At 40.7% G+C, this 20,739-nt stretch overlaps 1 protein-coding gene across 1 annotated transcript in view; it reads left to right on the plus strand.

Moving 5' to 3' along the window:
• Positions 1-3,015, plus strand: part of LY96 (lymphocyte antigen 96) — a gene marked incomplete at its 5' end in the record, with an annotated part of 32,879 nt that extends 29,864 nt beyond the window's left edge. The window contains 2 exons of the mRNA XM_079722372.1: positions 2,199-2,251; positions 2,885-3,015. Of these exons, the coding sequence (XP_079578498.1) occupies positions 2,199-2,251; positions 2,885-2,983 (152 nt within the window). The 3' untranslated portion in view covers positions 2,984-3,015. The remainder of the gene's footprint in view (positions 1-2,198; positions 2,252-2,884) is intronic.
• Positions 3,016-20,739: the final 17,724 nt, after the last annotated feature.

Genomic DNA, 20,739 nt, shown 5'->3' on the forward strand with positions numbered 1-20,739 from the left:
CTGCCATATCGGTAAACAAAGAATGTTGTGGCCATCAAGGCTTCAGCCACTGCAGCTGCCGCCTCCCTCCCCTCCCTTTCTCCGCCATGGTAGACTCTGAGGGCTTTCAGGTTGGAGAACACAGGAGACCGGCCCTAGGTAGTTAAGGTGCACATCAAAGGAATGATTCAGTGAGCCCAGACGCTTGCATCTTCCCATACATGGAAAAGAGCTAAATTCATGAACTGGAGAGGTCTGGTTTTTCTTTAATTAACAGTAATCTTTTGATGTTCCGACTACCTCAGTTTTCTTTGGAAAAACTTCTATATATTCTGGCTCCTCGCTTACCTCTTTGGAGCAGTGCCTCAGAGCTATCTGAGAGACTGTCTCCCAGGCTTAAGTCCTCGGTACGTCCACCGAATAAAGCATAATTCTCAACTATAGGCTGTGCATTGTTTTCAGTTGACACCCTCGTAATAATCCTATGAGGTAGATGGACCTAGAGTCTGTCGTAGATGGACCTAGAGTCTGTCATACAGAGTGAAGTAAGTCAGAAAGAGAAAGACAAATACCGTATGCTAACGCATATATATGGAATCTAAGAAAAAAAAAGATCATGAAGAACCTAGGGGTAAGACGGGAATAAAGACACAGACCTACTGGAGAATGGACTTGAGGATATGGGGAGGGGGAAGGGTAAGCTGTGACAAAGCGAAAGAGAGGCATGGACGTATGTACACTACCAAACGTAAGGTAGATAGCTAGTGGGAAGCAGCCGCATAGCACAGGGAGATCAGCTCGGTGTTTTGTGACCGCCTGGAGGGGTGGGATAGGGAGGGTGGGAGGGAGACACAAGAGGGAGGGGATATGGGAACATATGTATATGTATAACTGATTCATTTTGTTATAAAGCAGAAACTAACACACCACTGTTAAAAAAAAGTTAACAACAACAACAACAACAACAAAATCCTATGAGGTAGATGTTATTATCCACTGTCATTTCACTGAGGCACAGAGAAGTTAAGTGACTTGCCCAAGGTCACACACTGCGTGAGGAGAGGAGCTGGGATTCGAATCCAAGCAGTGCAGGTCCCAGAGCCATCACTCTTAACAAACGTGCTATCCTGCCTTTATCCTTCCCGCATCTTTTCCCTGCACATTGTATTTGGAATGGTTTCTTTGCGTGTCTGTGTCCCCAAAAGACTTTAACTCTTTGAGGGAAAGGATGGTATTGTACTAACCCTTGTATCCCCAGTCCCTGGTACATAGTAGTAGGCTTTCGATAAATATTGGTTGAACTATTAAATTTGAATTGGATTAGCCTTGAATGAAAGATCGTAAGATCATGAAGATATGATCACTTTACTAAGTTCAAGAACCAACATCTTAATGTGTTAGTACCCCTAATAAGAATACTCCCAGAAGCAAATAAATAAATGCTTATTTGTGAAAATGAAGGCATGGATGTAGACATAATCTGTTCATTTCCTGGTAAAGAGTGTCTTTAGCCAACTTGGAGAAAAATAATCAATACAGTTTGCACTTGACTATTTATATTACTTTAAGAAAGATTTTTGGTCAATACTGCTTTTGTTAGAGGTTCAGAACATTTCTCTTTCTATGCCTACCCTGTAAGTTCACTCCTTTGTTGTTTCTGACTGGGTCAGTGGAGTGTGGTTTTTCCCTGCATTTCTGACTCTCTCCCACAGCTTCCTCAGGGCCAGGCCCATGGCTGTGCATTTCAAGTGACTACATAGCTAGGCTTCTCGGTGGTGGGCTTGGAAGGAGATGTGGTATCCTGGCTGCCTCCCAAATCTCTCCTCCACCTTTAGGAAGATTTTTCTTTATCATTCCCTGCTAAGAGGCAGCAACAATAAATATGCACATACGTAACTTGGGATGAAGCATATTAGCACTAGCTTGTTCATCATTCATTCATTATTGAGACCAGTGGGCCTTACAAGTTTGTATCCGCTAAGGGATGAGATATAGGCTGATAGTGAGAGGGGCTTAGTGTGGCAGAGGAAGCCACAGGAGAATCGTAGCCAGTATATAAGATTCATTATTTCTCTACAATTTTGCTTGGGATTGCTTCTGCCAGTAGTAAAATCGTAAGAGGTGCACTCCGGACTACAAACAAACAAGCAAACAAGCAAGCAAACAAAAATCACCTGATGTTAGCCAATAACTTTTTGTATTTTGTATTTTGGTTGCAGAGACTGTGAATACAACAATATCATTCTCCTTCAGGGGAATACGATTTTCTAAGGTATTGTTCAAGTCATTTTGTACTTCCTTAACCTTTTGCAGTAACAGATGTGTTAAAAATTTGAAACAAGCGATTCACAACTTCTAAAAATATCGATTCAATATTAAGATGTTCAAGGCTTTTTTTCACTTCTTTTTGGTTTTAGATATTTTGCTCTTTCTTCTTTCTGTGGAATATGGAAAAATGGAAAACTTACACCAAAGAAAGCCCTTTTTAAATTTTATTTTTTCCTTCCAACATACCTTGCTAAAAGTAATGCTCATTGTTAATATGTTAAATGATCTTTGGGTGAAAGCACTGTAGGACCATTGTGTATAACTCAGTAACTGCCTCCATGGATAATAATGATGTAATTTTAGATATTTGCATTAGAAATGCAATGAAATTTTGCACATGTTTCACTTTTGGTAACTATTTTAAGATAAACATTAATAATGCATATTCTTCACCTATTTTGTTACAAATTATATCTAATGTTTGAAGATTTCATAGGCTAGGCTAGAAAATTGAGAAAGTAAAAACCAATTCAGTTTAAATGGCTTTCTCCTAGTAAGATAAAATTCTTATAAAAGTCTTACAAAATAGAAGCATCTAACATTTTGTATTACTTGTATTTCTTACTACTCGTTTTAGGGACAATACAATTGTATTACAGAAGCCATCGCTGGGAACACTGAAGAAAGGCTCTTTTGCTTGAACTTTACTGTCATACACCACCCTGATTTCAGTTAGAATAAATCGAGTATATGTTTTTATTTTTCAAAGGTTTTATTCTTCATTTAAAATCTTTTTTTAAAATTTTATTTATTTTTGGCTGTGTTGGGTCTTCTTTGCTGCGCGCAGGCTTTCTCTAGTTGCGGCGAGCGGGGGCTACTCTTCGTTGCAGTGCACGGGCTTCTCACTGCAGTGGCTTCTCTTGTTGTAGAGTACATGCTCTAGGCGTGCGGGCTTCAGTAGTTGTAGCACGCAGGCTCAGTAGTTGTGGCTCGTGGGCTCTAGAGCACAGGCTCAGTGGTTGTGGCGCACGAGCTTAGTTGCTCCGCGGCATGTGGGATCCTCCTGGACCAGGGCTCAAACCCGTGTCCCCTGCATTGGCAGGCGGATTCTTAACTACTGCTCCATCAGGGAAGTCTTGTCACTTAAATTTTTTTTTGCACAGTGTATTAGTTTGCTAGGACTGCCATAGCAAATACCACAGACTGGGTGGCCTAAACAACAAATTTATTTTTCACAGTTCTGGAGGCTAGAAATCTGAGATCAAAGTGTCAGCAGATTTGGTTCCTTTTGAGGCCTCTCTCCTTGGCTTGTAGATGGCCTTCTCCTCCCTGTGTCTTCACATTATCTTCCCTCTGTGCATGTGTCCTAATCTCCTCTTCTTATAAGGACACCAGTCATATTGGTTTAGGCCCTGCCTGAGTGACATCATTTTACCTTAATTACCTGTTTAAAGACCCTGTCTCCAAATCCAGTCGCATTTAGAGGTACTGGGGGTTAGGGCTTCAGCACGTGAATTTTGAACGTTCACAATTCAGCCCATAGCACACATAGACACATAGCCCATAGTACAGTCTCTTCAATCGGTCGACTTCTCTCCATTTCCTGCCTCTACTCTGGGACAAGTTGCCAGCATTTCTCCCCTGGACTCCTCTGCTGCCTCCTGACTGATTGTCCTGCACCTGGTCAGCACCTCAGGTAAGTTACCCTCCACAAAGGTAGTTTCAATAATACTTTCAAAATACAGGTCCTGTCACGTCACTGCGGTGCAAATGGAACAAAACAAAACAAAAACAAACAAGGCCCTCCCTATGGCTTTTGATGCCTTTCGGGATAAAGCTGGAATCTTTCGGAGAGTATGCCAGGCCCTGCCCACCCTTTCCCTCTCCAGCCCCTTTTCCCACCACCCTCCCCTTGCTCTCTGTGTTCCAGAATGTGCCATACTCCCTCCTACTCCAGGACCTTCACCCACACAGTTCCCTCTACCTCAGCCCCATGCCTCCACATTACCTGACCTTTACCCCTTATCAGTAACAGGTGTGGATCTTCATTGGCTCAGGTGCTACTTTCCCAGGGAATTATCAGCAGGTAGCATGCAGCACACCTCTTACACTTTTTTTTTTTTTTTTTTTTTGCGGTACGCGGGCCTCTCGCTGTTGTGGCCTCTCCCGTTGCGGAGCCCAGGCTCCGGACGCACAGGCTCAGCGGCCACGGCTCACGGGCCCAGCCGCTCCGCGGCATGTGGGATCCTCCCGGACCGCGGCACGAACCCGTGTCCCCTGCATCAGCAGGTGGACTCTCAACCCCTGCGCCACCAGGGAAGCCCTACCTCATTTTTAATGACTGTGTAAATTTCTATTGTTTGGATATACCATGATGTAGTTACCCATTTCCTTAGAGAATCTATAGTATAGGATATAGTATAGATGTAGAATATAGTACTAAACTCTATACAAAGTATTATTTAATTCTCACAAATCTCCAAGAGGTAGATATTATTTTTCTCTTCATTTTTTAGGTGAGAGAATTAAGTTTAGTGAAGTTAAGTAACTTGCCTAGATTTACACAGTTAATAAGTGAAAGATCTAGGATTTAATCTCCGTATTGTAAATCTCCAAAATCTGTGTTATGTTGCCTATCATTTTGGTGGGATTATAGGTATTTTAGATTTTTTTTTTTTGGCCACTCTGTGTGGCCTTGTGGGATCTCAGTTCCGCAACCAGGGATTGAACCCGGGCCACGGGGTTCAATTGGAAACAGTCATTATGGACAATTTTCAAAGTAAATCATGATATCATTAATATACATTATACAGCATTTTAAAAGAATGAGATAGATGTAGATGTACATGTACTAATATGGATAAATCTCCAAAGAATATTATTGAGTTCAAAAGTTAAGCTGAAGAGACTTCCCTGGTGGTGCAGTGGATAAGACTGCACGCTCCCAATGCAGGGGGCCTGTGTTTGATCCCTGGTCAGGGAACTAGATCCCACATGCATGCTGCAAATAAGAGTTTACATGCAACAGCTAAGGAGCCCGGGAGCGGCAACTAAGACCTGGTGCAAATAAATAAATAAATAAATATTTTTAAAAAAGTTAAGCTGCAAAATTCATCCTAAAATTCATATGGCATATCAAGGGGCCCTGAATAGCCAAAACAGTTTTGAAAAAGAACAAAGTTGGAGGACTCACACTTTCTTATTTCAAAACATATTACAAAGCTACAGTAGTAAATACAGTGTAGTACTGGCATAAAGATAGATAAATAAACCAATGGAACAGAATAGAGATCCCTCAAATAAATCTTTGTCTATATGGTCAAATGACCTTCAGCAAGCGTGCCAAGACCACTCAATGGGGAAAGAACAGAATATCCACATGTACAAGAGTGAAGTTGGACCCTTACCTTACATCGTAGACAAAAATTAATTCAAAATAGATTAAAGAACTAAATGTAAAACCTAAAACTATAAAACTCCCAGAAGAAAACATAGGGGCAAAGCTTCATGACTTTGGACTTGGCAATGATTTTTTGGATAAGATGCCAAAAGCATAAGCAACAAAAGCAATAATAGAAAATGGGACTAAAACAACCTTAAAAACTTTTGTGCACAAAAAGACACAATCAACAGAGTGAAAAGGCATCCTATGGATGGGAGAAACTATTTGCAAGCCATATATCTGATAAGGGGTTAATAGTCAGAATATACAAAGAACTACAACTCAACAACAAAAAATCCAATAATCTGATTAAAAAATGGGCAAAAGATTTTATTTAATAGATATTTCTCCAAAGGTGATATACAAATGGCCAAGAAGCATATGAAAAGATGCTCAATATCATTACATCAGAGAAATACAAGTCAAAACCACAATGAGAGGGAATTCCCTGGTCATCCAGTGGTTAGGACTCTGCACTTTCACTGCCGAGGGCCCGGGTTTTATCCTTGGTCCTGCAAGCTGAGTGGTGTAGCCAAAAACAACAACAACAGAACAAACAAACAAAACAAAACAAAAACCCCACAATGAGATGACACCTCACACCCATGAGGATGGCTACTATCAAAAAACCCAGAAAATAGCAAGTGTTATTTGTGAAGTTATTTGTGGATGTGGAGAAATTGGAGAATTTGGAGCCCTACTGCACTATTGGTGGGATTGTAAAATGATACAACTACTATGGAAAAAAGTAAGGGGGTTCCTAAAAAAATTAAAAATAGAACTAGCATGTAATCCAGCAATCCCACTTCTGGGTATCTATACAAAAGAATTGAAAGCAGGGTCTTAAAGAAATATTTGCACCCCTATGTTCATAGCAACATTATTCATAATAGCCAAGAGGTGGAAGCAACTCAAATGTCCATCAGTGGATGAATGGATAAATAAAATGTGGTGTATACATACAAGGGAATATGATTCAGCCTTAAAAAGGAAGGAAATCCTGCCAAATGCTACAACACATAAGAATCTGGCGGACATGCTATGTGAAATAAACCAGTCACAAAAAGACAAATACTGTTTGATTCCATTTATATGAGGTATCTAAAGCGATCAAAAACCAGAAAGTTGAGTGATGGTTACCAGGAGTATGGCAAAGGGAAAAGGAGAGTTGTTGTTTAATGTGTAGAGTTTCAGATGTGTAAGATGAAAAAAGTTCTGGAGATCTGTTTCACAACAATGTGAATGTGCTCAACTGTATTCTTAAAAGTGGTTAAGATGGTAAATTTTATGTGTTTTAGACCACAATAAAATTTTTTGCCAGAACATTAAAAATTCTGTTGTTTATAGATGTATAGGGAAATGGAAAAATAGTAAAACATATTTATTTAGTATACTGTAATTTAAAACATTGGAAACACTGAGTATTAAAGTGCTTTACTTCTTTGTAAAAGAATAGTTAAGCAGGGCTTCCCTGGTGGCTCAGTGGTTGAGAGTCTGCCTGCCGATGCAGGGAACACGGGTTCGTGCCCCGGTCCGGGAAGATCCCACATGCCGCGGAGCGGCTGGGCCCGTGAGCCATGGCCGCTGAGCCTGCGCGTCCGGAGCCTGTGCTTCGCAACGGGAGAGGCCACAACAGTGAGAGGCCCGTGTACCGCAAAAAAAAAAAAAGAATAGTTAAGCAGCAGATAGACATGTACAATATGATACATTGAGAAAAGCAAAAGGAAAAATCAAAACCTACCAAAGTGTACAGTGTACTTTCTACAGGGACATATATTCATATATAAAGACAGTAGATAAACTGGAAGGATATACACAAAATTGATCACAGTAGTTTCCCTTGGGCAAGGGAAAATGGGTCCAGATTGTGAGTGATGGTTAAAAGGGTGCTTCAAGTTTTTATGAATCAGTTCATGAATTATTTATATAAAAATAGCCTCTAAACATATAAAATGACATTCATTCTCATAAGGAAAACTGAAATTAAAACTGCATTGAAATACCATTTTTCTTTCTTCAGATTGGCAAACATTCAAAAGCTTCACAATATATTCTGTTGGTGAGGTTAGGAGGAAATGTTTGTTGATGCTTGGAAGGCAAATGGTACCAGGCTTACAAAGGGGAATTTGGCAATATCTAACAAACCCAGCCATCTACTTCTGGAAATTCCACATGAACATGTACCTCCAACAATACAAGGGTAAGTTCACATGGAGATTCACTGCACCATTATTTGTAATTGCCAAATACTGGAAACTACTTCTATGGCCAAACTGGTTGAATAAACGTTGGAAGACTGGTTGAATAAATGTTGGTATATACTCATGATGGAGTTCCATGAGAGAGAGCTCTATGAACTGATAGGAAATGATTTCCGGGGTATATTAAGTGAAAAAAGCAAGTTGTAAAAGTGTATGTAGAGTATGCTACCTTTGTATAAGAGAGAAGAAGAAAAAATTTTAAATGCATGTATCTGCTTATTTTCACAAACCCAAATCTAGTAAAATTGGTTACCTACAAAGAGTGTGTATAGAGGAGGCACAGAAACTATAGAGGTAGGAGTAACATTTCTCTGACTACACCTTTTCATATAATTTTGACTTGTAGAGTTATGTTAATGTTCTAGGTATTTTAAAATGAAAATACATCAACAGGGATGAAGAATAAAAACCCTAAAATTGAAGGTAAATAGAAGCATATGAGCCCAACTATGTTTTAAAATGAACATCATGACTACATTGAAATAGGAAGAAAAAGAACTAGGTAACTTCTGAATATAGTAATTTGTCTATATATCCTGTCTAAAGAAAAAAAAAGGTGCAAACAAATCTTGAATTCTTCTTAGTAGTTTTTTTTTCCACAGTAGTGTGGGAATAGCGATTCTAAACCTACTTTATGTATTATAGGATTGATCAAAGGAATAAATATATTAATTTGTTGGGAGCTAGGCTCCCCACTATATAAGGAAGGAGATATAAATATGGACAGTGGGGAGGTAAAGAAGAACCCTGTAAACCGGTACTGGAATTGGTATTGGTTAAACTTATGATTTCTAACATCTTTCCTAACTTTTCATTGAAGGGGCTTAGGAGCAAGGACACTCCAGCACAAATTTAGTGCATATGATACCATTCCCTACTAACTCACTAATCGGAATTGGTACTCCTTAAGCAATGGGTGACTCAAGCTTGGGGTAGGGAAGGTCCAAGATGAGCCCAAATCATCATATAGTTCCAGACAGTAAGGAAATGCTAATAAGAAAAAAAAGAGTGGCATGTCAAAAAAACTCAAAAGCTAGCTTGAAATGTTCACTGTCCAAAACCAGGTCATTTAGTGCATCAAAATATATAAGAACAGCAATAGATTATTATCTATTAAAATATGAAGAGTCTTTAGAGGTGTACAAGTAAGTAAATAAAAGAATAAATAAACAGGAGAGAAGGGAGTATTCTTTCTTACAGTAGAATACCAACTAGTAATGAAGTTAGAAGGAATAATGGAGTTACAAAATTACCACATTTTAACCATCACAGTGAAGTTTTATTCAGGCAAGAATCATCAATGAAAAAATAAAAAGCATCATCAATGGATGCTACATCTAGGGAGGGAAAGTCTGAAGAGAAACGAAGTGTTTACCCAAAGTCCTCCACCGTTACTTATTAATTACAACAGGAAAAGTAATAACTACCCAGTGGAGAAACGAGAAAACACCTTCACAAAGCAGTCACAGTTAACATCACCAATAACGTGTAAGTGGACATCATGTGTCTCCCGATGGGACTCCTTGAAAAGGACGCAATGCCATTCATCTAGCATTGCAGGCAAAATGCACTGAACTTATCATGAGGACACATTAAAGAAACACAAATTGAAGATTATTGTATAAAATAACTGTTTTCTTCCAAAATGCCCATGTCATGAAAGACAAAGAAAGGCTGAGACATGGCAACTAAATGAAATAAGTAATCCTTCATTGGATCCTGGCCCAGACAAAAATTGTTTATAAAGGAGATTATTAGGACAAGTGAGATGAAATGTGGACTACATATTAAATTCAAATTCCTTATTAAATTTCTTGATTTTAATATTTATACTATGTTTATGTAAGAGAATATCCTTGTTTATAAAGGGTAAAGGGGCATGGTGTATATAATCTACTCTTGAGTGGTTTAGAAGAAAAAATATATATGCACAAACATATTTTATATATGTACACATACACATACATATATGCAGAGAGAATTATAAAGCAAATTAGTAAAATATTAAAAATTGGTAAATCTTGGTATACAAGAATTTAACCATTCCTGCAAATTTTCTGTAAATTTAAAACTAAATTCTGAAATTAAAAATTTATTTTAAATGATCTGTAAATTAAAATTTTTAAATTAATTTAAAAAAAGAAATTAACGGGCATTGGCATTATACTTATTTAGTTAAACTAACAGAAGTTGAGATGTGGACTCACTCAAAATTCTGCTCCTTTACACAAGAGCCCCAGTGTGTTCCAACAAGAGTATAGTACTTAGGTAAGATGAGAGAACTTGGAACACGGTAGGTTTACCATAAATATTATTTACCTCCCTTAATGTCCCTCTTCCATGTTTTCTTTTTTTATATAATATAGTAATCACACTATATTGACAGTTTTTTCTTTTTTTAATAATTTTATATTTATTTTTTTATTTGGCTGTGTCGGATCTTAGTTGCGGCACGTGGGATCTTCATTGTGGCATGTGGGATGTTTTTGTTGTGGTGCACGGGCTCTTCGTTGCGGTGCACAGGCTCCAGAGCGTGCAGGCTCAGTAGTTGCGGCATGCGGGCTTAGTTGCCCCGCGGCATGTGGGATTTTAGTTCCCTGACCAGGGATCGAACCCACGTCTCTTGCACTGGAAGACAGATTCTTAAGCACTGGACGACCAGGGAAGTCCCATGTTTTCTTTTATAAACTACTCAATGATGGAAATTTCCAGTGCTTTAGAGTGGAAATCAGAGCCTCTAGGCTGCTTTTTTTTTCTATCTTCATTTCCATATATATATATATATATATATATATTTTTTTTTTTTTTTTAACTTTTGATCCCCTTCACCTATTTCTCTTACCCTCCACCCCCGGCCTCTGGTAACTACCAATCTGCTCAATGTATCTAGAAGATTGGTTTTTGTTTTTGTTTAGATTCCACATATAAGAGAGATCATATCTATCATATTTGGCTTTCTCTGCCTGACTTATTTCACTTAGCATAATGCCCTCCAAGTCCATCCATGTTTTCACAAATGGCAAGATTTCTTTCTTTGTTATAGAAAAATAATATTCCATTGTATACATATGTGTGTGTGTGTGTGTGTGTGTACATATATATATCTTACATCTTCTTTATCCATTCATTCATCGACAGACACTTAGACTGTTTCCATGTCTTGAGTATTTATTGTAAATAGTGCTGCCATGAACATTGGGGATCATATACCTTTTCAAATTAGTATTTTTGTTTTCTTCAGATAAATACCCAGAAGTGAAATTGCTGGATCATACAGTAGTTCTATTTTTAATTTTTTGAGGACCCTCCATACTGTTTTCTATAGAAGCTGCACCAATTTACATTCCCATCAACAGGGCACAAGGTTTCCCTTTTTGCTACATTCTCTCCAACATACTTGTTATTTTTTGTCATTTTGGTAATAGCCCTTCTAACAGATCTGAGGTGATATCTCAGTGTGGTTTTGATTTGCTTTTCCCTTTGACTGATGGTGTTGAGCATCTTTTCATGTACCTGTTGGCAATCTGTATGTCTTCTATAGAAGAATGTCTATGCAGATCTTCTGCCTATTTTTCAATTGGATTTTTTGTTTTTCGGGCCTCTTTTTTATGTCAGTGGCCTTTGTCTGTCACCAATCACTACTGCTTGTACTGCTGTGCCAGCTCCAGGGTCTGGCCAGTGCCTGTCAGCCACTGGGTGGGCTTCAGATCATGACTGGGTCATGACCAGGTGGGCAGAGTTCTCTGTCACTGGACTAGTCCAGGTGCACAGAGCCCTCGCTCTAGTTGGTTTGCTGATGGAAGCCGGGAAACATTGATCCCAGACCTGGATCTATCATGCATCTGACCTCAGGCTTTATCATCCTCACCTGCCAAGTGAGAGGTTTGGACTGGATCATCTCTAAAGGCCATGGCTTGATGAAACAGGAAAACCTAAAACATGATTTACCCTCTTAAAGAATTCTATCACTTTCTAATTTTATCTTGGGTGTTTTATGTTCTTAGAGCATAGAGAGTTTATATAATGTGAGTCAAAAATTAGACATGAACCCAAACCCTCACTTTCCATTTTAAATTAAAATTTTGTTCACAGAGAATAGTGGAATATTAGAATGTAAAAGAAATCCTTCAAGTTGACAACCCACTGGGTACAAGACAGCTGAAATGTATGAGACCGAAGCCATTACTTCTTCTTTTTGTTAAAAGTAAGTTAATGTGGTTAACTCATGACTGTGTAAGAGGGATAATTTGCTCAGAGGGAAAAAACGTTGTCATCTTTGAATTTTTAAAGGGAAATTATAAGGCAATGTAAGTCTGTGAGCATCTCAGCTTCTGATTGTCCCTGATCAAGCTCTTGTATGCTTTGCCCTCTACCCAGACACACCTCTTCATCTCTCTCAGAAGAGTCCTGTCTGATGATCTTTGTTCCCTAATAACTGTGAGCAAGAATAGATATGATTCTCCATTCATTCAAAATATCTGCCCTGAGCTCTATTCTGTGCCAGGTGCTGTGCATGGAGGGTACAAATAGAAAACACTTCCCTGGCTGCAGGGCCTTCGCAGGCTTGTCAGTCCAGAAATTAGAGGATAAAAAGTGGATCAAGCAAAGACCAAATGGGAAAGAGTGGCTTCATGCCCTGACACTACCTGACAATAAAAATCTCTCAAAGAACAACAGGTGAAAGTGAAAACAAAAACACAAAGGGTACAAAAAAAATGCCAGTGACAAGAATAAAGAGATTGTTCATTTCTACTTGCAGCATGGTGACTCAGAATCAAACATGGACACTTGCATCGTGTCCATGGTCTATTGTTTTTTTTAAAAAAAAAAAACAACTTCAGAAAGTGTTAACCAAGTACAAATAAATTAATGAGAAACTTTAAAAGCTTTTAGCTGTAAGTTATTATTACTGTGTCAGTCAGGGTCCCAGCAGAAAATATGACACCTTTAAATTAGGATAACTTAAGGAGCCTTTAGTAAAGAAAGAGTTTACCGAGGCCCAGGTGTGGGGAAACCATGAAGATTGGTGCAGGACCCCAGGGCTAGGAGGAGAGGAACTCCATTATTGCTTTAGGTCAAGGGTAGGGGACCCTGTACAGGAACTGGGAGGTAGAGAGTCTGTCTGATGGGAGCTGACATCCCCTACATCCTTTATGCAGCTAGACTAGCCAGAAGTAACCCCGCAGGGAGGGACTTCACTCTGCTTCCTCCCTCAGATCTCCTGCTGGGGTCCCCGCTGGCTGAACCCAGTGAAACCAGAAGGCATGGAAGCAAGCTGTCTTCATCCTTACAGGTCAGCCCCCAGGGCACAGAGCAGGGCGGAGAAGGGAGGGGTGAGTGGAAGATGTCCAGAACAACTCCCTGACAGGAAATTGAACATCAGCATTCACAAAGACATCAGATCACCTTCCCAGCCAATGTTTGACAAAATCCTAGAAAAGGTCACTTAATTTTGGTTACTGAATGTGGATGACACACCTTGACAGTGCATCCACCAAAAATTTTGCCATGTATTAGGGACACCTTTTCCAAATTAGTAAGGTAGTGTAATTTAAACAAAAAGGATGTTCTGCCTGTGAGAAAAACCACTTCCTTACTAACCATAAGCAGGAAGCTGTCCTGAATATTTTTTGGCACTGTATGATCAATAACAAAGACCAGGAAAGCCTTACTAAGAAAGTCAGGCTATTCTTGGAGCAGGCTCTGCTAAATCGTGAAGGGCAAATTATGAATTTGCCTTTGTCATCCTTCCCCTTTTCTTTCAGCAATCCCCCATCTCCTTTCCTACATGGCTGTTTGTGTGTTTGTTGTTTATTTTTATCTTCATGGCCTTTTGCGGGAGGTGAGCACGTTTCCTGATCCACTCATCCTTTGCGGATTTTCTACAGGAAAAGATTTTGTTCTAATTTGATGGAAGAACCAGTTTCCTGAACCAGTTCCCATCCTTAATAAGCCCCCAGGAACAACAGCACAGAATCAGAGGGTTCAAACAACATCATTTGACTTCTATTTTTTTTTTTGAGATAAGCACTGTTATTTTTCCCATTTTAAGGAATATCCACTGTCTATAACCATGCATTCTATTTTTATTTTACTTTTAAAATTTTATCCAAGTATAGTTGATTTACAATGTTGTATTAATTTCTTCTGTAGAACTAAGTGACTCAGTTATACATATATATATTCTTTTTCATATTCTTTTCCATTATGGTTTGTCACAGGATATTGAATATAGTTCCCTGTGCTATACATACAGTAGGACACCTTGTTAATCTGTCCTATATATAATAGTTTGCCTCTGCTAATTCCAAACTCCAATCCTCCCCTCCTCTCTGCCTCCCTACCGCTTAGCAACCACAAGTCTGTTCTCTATATACGTGAATCTGTTTTTACTTTGTAGATATGTTGATTTGTGTTGTATCTTAGATTCTGCATAAAAGTGATCTATGGTCTTTGTCTTTCTCTTTCTGACTTACTTCGCGTAGTATGATAATCTCTAGGTCCATCCTTGTTGATGCAAAGGGCATTATTTCATTCTTTTTGATGGCTGAGTAATATTCCATTGTATATATGTACCACATCTTTATCCATTCATCTGTCGATGGACATTTAGGTTGTTTCCACGTCTTGGCTATTGTAAACAGTGCTGCTATGAACACAGAAGTGCATGTATTTTGTCTGGGTATATGCCCAGGAGTGGGATTGCTGGATCATATGGTAGTTCTATTTTTAGTTTTCTGAGGAACCTCCATACTGTTTTTCATAGTGGCTGCACCAATATACATTCCCATCAACAGTGTAAGAGGGCTCCCTTTTCTCCATAGCCTCTCCAGCATTTGTTATTTGTAGAATTTTTAATGATGGCCATTCTGACTGGTGTGATGTGGTACCTCATTGTAGTTTTGATTTTGACCACGCATTCTAAAACACCCACTATTGCTTATATATCATGGCTTAAACTAAATCTAGATTTATTAGTTGTAATTTACCATTTGACCTCTTTACACAGCCAAAGAGGCATGGCGGACCCTGCCCCTCACACTGTGCTTCTGACCCCATAAATTATGGGTGAGCCCAGAGGCCGACCCAGGAGCCCTTCTCCACTAGAAACAGTAGAAAGACTCAGCATGGAGTGACTGAAGGATGGAAGAAGATCTCAGTGGATCAAGTTGCTTGCCTCGTTTCGAAAGTTGGGTAAAGCATAGTGCCCAGTAACACAATCTTTGTGCACGAGACACAAGAGAAAAGCTATTCTGCTACCTGAGTCCAGTGACAGGCAACTGGTAAATAAATGCTGGGTGTACTGGTCAGGCCTGGCTTTGCATCCTGGCTCAGCCACGAACTGTGTGATTTATGCCTCCATTTTCCACTCTAAAATACGGCTGATAATAATATTTACCGGCTCAGGTGATGGTGAGGATTACCAGCAGTGTGCACGTAAAGCTCCAGTGCCTGAGATGCAGTAATCTCTCCACAAATGATGGCTATGAGGATTATAACCAAGATAATTCAATCAACCAAAGTATCGAGTCAGATCCAAGTCCAGGTTATTTTAAATCTCAGGCATGTTTCCCATTTGCTCTCTTGCTTCTATTCTCAGGCTGCTACCTAGGCCAGGCTTAGATCTCTCTCTCTGCTTAACTGGTCTTCCTTCTTCTAGGCTTGTCCCCTCTTACCTTCCCGTCACTCTGCAGCCTCAGATTCTTTGTCCTCACCCCTTCCCACCTATCACATCTCTCTCTATAGTTCTACTTCTCCATCTTTCAAACCACTCTTCTAGGTCTTTTTCTTGCTTGCTTGCTTGTGAGATACAGCAGACATGCAAAAAAATGTACAAAATCTGTACACAGTTTAAGTAATGATCATAAACTACTCCCTAGGTTAAGAAATTCAACACTGTTGCTCTCCAGAACCCTCTCCACTCCTGTGTGCCCTTCCTTGTTTACAGAACCAGCCCTCTCTCCAAGAAGTAACCACTATCCTGATTTCTGTGATAATGTTTTTACTTTTCTTTTTAGTTTTACCACCTATGTATGATGAATCACTAGACGATATATCTCACTTTAGTGAATCCAAGAAGTTCTCTTTTTTATATTTGAGCGTATCTGAAGTGGAGACATGCTTATGATGATGGCTTGTCAAGGTTTAATTGGCAGCACTTTTTTTCTTTCCTAGAAGAGGAAGTATAAAATATAAATACAATCATATAAAATAATGGTGTGTTTTACAATTAGTGGCACCTTAGAGTTGATGTAGACTAGTTTTGCTTGTTTTTGAACCATATAAATGAAATTATACTGCATGTGTTCTTTTTTTAATAGTTTTTCTTTTTAGATGTTGGGTGTAGGAATTTATTAATTAATTAATTTATTTTTGTTTTGTTGGGTCTTCGTTTCTGTGTGAGGGCTTTCTCTAGTTGTGGCAAGCGGGGGCCACTCTTCATCGCGGTACGCGGGCCTCTCACTATCGTGGCCTCTCTTGTTGCAGAGCACAGGCTCCAGACGCGCAGGCTCAGTAGTTGTGGCTCACGGGCCTAGTTGCTCCCTGGCATATGGGATCCTCCCAGACCAGGGCTCGAACCCGTGTCCCCTGCATCAGCAGGCAGATTCTCAACCACTGTGCCACCAGGGAAGCCCTGCATGTGTTCTTTTACCTCTGTCTTTTTTCTTTTTTGGATCAGCAGGATGTTTGTGAGACTCTTTCACTGTTACTGCAAGCAGTTGTAGCTTGTTCATGTTGTCTATTACAAACAACAACGCTGCCATGAACAGTCTTGCCCTGGGCTCACAGGTGTTGCAACACTAGGAAAAGGCACCATAATTTCTCTCTCAACCACTGCAATTTTTTTTTTCTTTTTTTGGCTGCCCCGCACCACTTGAGGGATCTTAGTTCCCTGACCAGGGACTGAACTCAGGCCATGGCAGTTAAAGTGCAGAGTCCTAACCACTGGACAACCAGGGAATTCCCTCAACTACTGCAGTATTATCCAAACATAAGCTTAACATTAATCCCAGCTACAGCAATGTGTTTGAAACACAAATCTGATCATCTTATTCTCCTGCTTAGAACGTTTTAATGGTTTCCCACTGTTCTCAGACTAAAGATTGACATCTCTGATACAGCTTTCAAGCCCTTCAAACCCAGTGCCAGCTCCCACCATCATTCTTATACATTTTCCCTCTATGCTCTACAGCTACAGTGGTCTTCTTTCAGTTTTTTAAACAAGCCTCCCCCAGGCCACTCCTACCCACCCCACCCCAGCTGGTTAAGTCCACCCATCCATCAATCTAAACTCTCACCTCAACTCTTCAAATAAGCATAAGTCATGACCCTTTACTGTGTCTCCTCAGAGAACACTCTTCTTTTTAGAATATGTATTAGATAGGACATGGATCTGCTGCTGAAACAGAGATTCTGGTGACATTAATGTGATAGAAGTTTATTTTTCGCTCAAAATATACTGTGTGCCTAAGTAGCTGAGGACTTGTCTGGAGGCTCTGTTCTGTCGGGAGCCCAGGATCCTTCTGCCTGTTGCGTTGACATCTCTAGATTGTTGCTTACCAGCCTGCTCTAAGATGATTCACTACCATCTCACATTCCAGCCGGTGGAAGGGAGAAGGAGGGAAGGGAGGGCACAATCACTCCTTTTAAGTGTATGACTCAGGAGTTCCAATTATTACTTTTACTCACCTTTTACTGATCAGAAGTTGGTCACGTGGCCACACCTAGCTGTAAGGGAAGCTGGGAAAAGTAGCCTTTATTTTGGTTGCCATATGCCTGGCAGTGAACCTGGAGATCTGTTCCTATAGATGGAGTGAATGGATATGGGGACACCTAGTGGTCCCTGTGGCATAACACCCAACCCTGACTGCGTTAATTAGTCAGGGTTAATGTGTACACTACATTAATTAGTGTAATTATTTGATTGATGTCTACCTATCCCACCAGACTGTAATCTCTACCAGAGCAGGGACCGTGTCTATTTTTGCGGACCACTGTGTCCTCATCTTCTATCCCCATGCCTGACACATAGTACGACCTTAATAAATATTTGTTGAACGCACGCATGAATGAAGAGATTGGGTCTCTGACTACCTCTGGTTATTTCTGGTGTCACACTTGACACTCCAGCCAGACCAAACCACTTGTAGTTGCCTTAATTCATTCTCTATTTAAAAAAAAAATTTTTTTTGGCTCATCTGAAAAGCAAAAATTGTCATCTCACTGTTTAACTTTCTTTGATTTTTGAGATAACACACATTTTCACATATTTCCATTAATACTTCTTGTTTTGAGATTTGATATGACCAATTCTAACATCCTTTGAAGTACACTAAGAGCTTAACACAGTAGATTTTAGTCAAAGTTAGGCAGCATACTCAGGCACTTGCTTGATGACAAGTAAAATATAATGCTTGTATTAGGGCTTTCGTGCAATTCTACCTGAAGCCTTTTTTTTTTTTTTTTTTTTTTTTTTTTTGCGGAACGCGGGCCTCTCACTGCTGTGGTCTACCCCTGTTGCGGAGCACAGGCTCTGGACGCGCAGGCTCAGCGGCCATGGCTCACGGGCCTAGCTGCTCTGTAGCATGTGGGATCTTCCCGGACCGGGGCACGAACCCGCGTCCCCTGCATCGGCAGGCGGACTCCTAACCACTGCGCCACCAGGGAAACCCTGAATGCTATTTCTTAAACCTGAGCTTTCCACAAGAGTTGAGAAGCAAAGAGTTAAAGGTTACATTCCCTGTTTAGAACCTGGAAGGTTGGTGTGATGTTGTGATTTATAATAAGAAATTTGTATTTGGTCTTCCTCTCATTTTGGGCACAGAGCTCCTAAAATCCTTTGGCATTTCCTAAGTGTTAAGAGCAATTAAGGTGCCTTGATACTCATAACAAACCCCTTTCAACCACACCTGAGTTTATGTTAATGAGGTGACTTTTGGAAAGGATCTAAGGTTAGGGGCTTGTTGCCAGGGGAATGTGATTGGAGGGTTGGAAATTTCAGTCCCACCCCCTGACCTCCAGGGATGGGAGACGGGAGAGGGGCTGGAGGTTGGCCAATGGCCAATGACTGAATCAATCACACCTGCCTAAAGAAGCCGCCGTAAAAACGCCGAAGGGAGGGGTTCAGAGAGCTTCCAGGTTGGTGAACAAGGATGCAGCTACATTCCGGGCCTTACACTCCACGGGGACCGAAGCTCTTGCACTGGGGACCTCACCCTATGTATCTCTTCATCTGGCTGTTTATTCGTATCCTTTAATATCCTTTGTTATAAACTGTTAATCTAGTAAGTAGACTGGTTTCCTGAGTTCCGTGGGCCATTCTAGCAAATCAATCAAGATGGAGCTTGTGGGAACTTCCGATTTACAGCCAGTTGATCAGAAGCACAGATAACAAGCTGGACGTACGACTGGCATCTGAAACGGGTGAGTCTGGTGGGACCTGGCTACTAACCTGTGGCATCTGAGGCTATCTCCAGGTAGATAGTGTCAGAATTGAGTTAAATCGCTGGGACACCTGGTCAGTGTCCTCTGAGAATTAAGTTAATTTCCTGATGGTGTGGAAAAAAACACACCCATTGGAGATGGTGTTTTAAATTGCTCTTTAAGGTAATATCCATGAGTTTCAGCAGTCAGTAAAGATTAATGTTGTATTGATAACTCAATAAGTCTGATTAAGGCACAGTGGGAAGGATGGCCAGCTTGCCCACAATTACCCAACCACACCACCTACTACCAGATATTTTCCTTTTTTAAGAGACAATAGGAGTATAGACACACAGGGATTAGAGCACCAGAGGGAAACTGTCCTTGAAAACGAGAGAAGCGAAAGAGCTGCAGATCCAGCCACTGGTCGAGTTCGCACTTGGCATGAAGACCTATTCAGGTCACAGCAGCAGTGATTACCAAAGGAGACAGACAAACGACAAGTACAAGAAAGAGCTGAAACACCTAGCTCTGGGCTGACTGCCTTCGCGTCTGCATGTCTCCAACAGTCCATGCGCGGGCGGCCGCCATGATGCTGTGTCAGTTCCAGGTCACAGCCACCAGCCGCTGCAGCGCAAAAATAAACAGAGGAGGGGCTTCCCTGGTGGCGCAGTGGTTGAGAGTCCGCCTGCCGATGCAGGGCACACGGGTTCGTGCCCCGGTCCGGGAAGATCCCACATGCCGCGGAGCGGCTGGGCCCGTGAGCCATGGCACTGAGCCTGCGCGTCTGGAGCCTGTGCTCGCAACGCGAGAGGCCACAACAGTGAGAGGCCCGCGTACCACACAAAAAAATAATAAAATAAACAGAGGAGAAGGCCGGTTTGGAGCTGGAATGGGGAGGTCGGCTCTTCTGGTGCTCAGCAGGCTTTTTGCCTGACGCTGATTCTCCCAGCTCTCTGGGTGATCCCACCACTCAGGGGGAGGCGGGAGTTCATGTCAGCAGAGTGGAACAGACTCCTTGTCCCTTCAAAGTTGAGAATGCTACTTTCTAGACCCTTCCATCTCTCCATATAAATAAATCAAGCCTGGAGAGTCTCCAAGTCACCTCTGTTAAACAAGACAGAATTTAAGCTTCTCCTGAGAGCTTTCTGGTAACCTGATTTCCATTCCGGTGAAGAAGTAAAGGTACGCCCACCAGTGTCGTGGTGACAAAGCAGAAAAAGAATATGAGAAGCTGCCTGTGGACACGTGTTGCAGTGGTTACATCACACACATGGATTTCCTGTTTCTTAGTGAAATAGATATGAATACTGTCACATTGAAAATTCACAAAGATCCACGTGTTTGGTTTCATCCTCACCTTCT

Source organism: Hyperoodon ampullatus (assembly GCF_949752795.1).
Source record: "Hyperoodon ampullatus genome assembly, chromosome: 17".
NCBI classification, from domain to species: Eukaryota; Metazoa; Chordata; class Mammalia; order Artiodactyla; family Ziphiidae; genus Hyperoodon; species Hyperoodon ampullatus.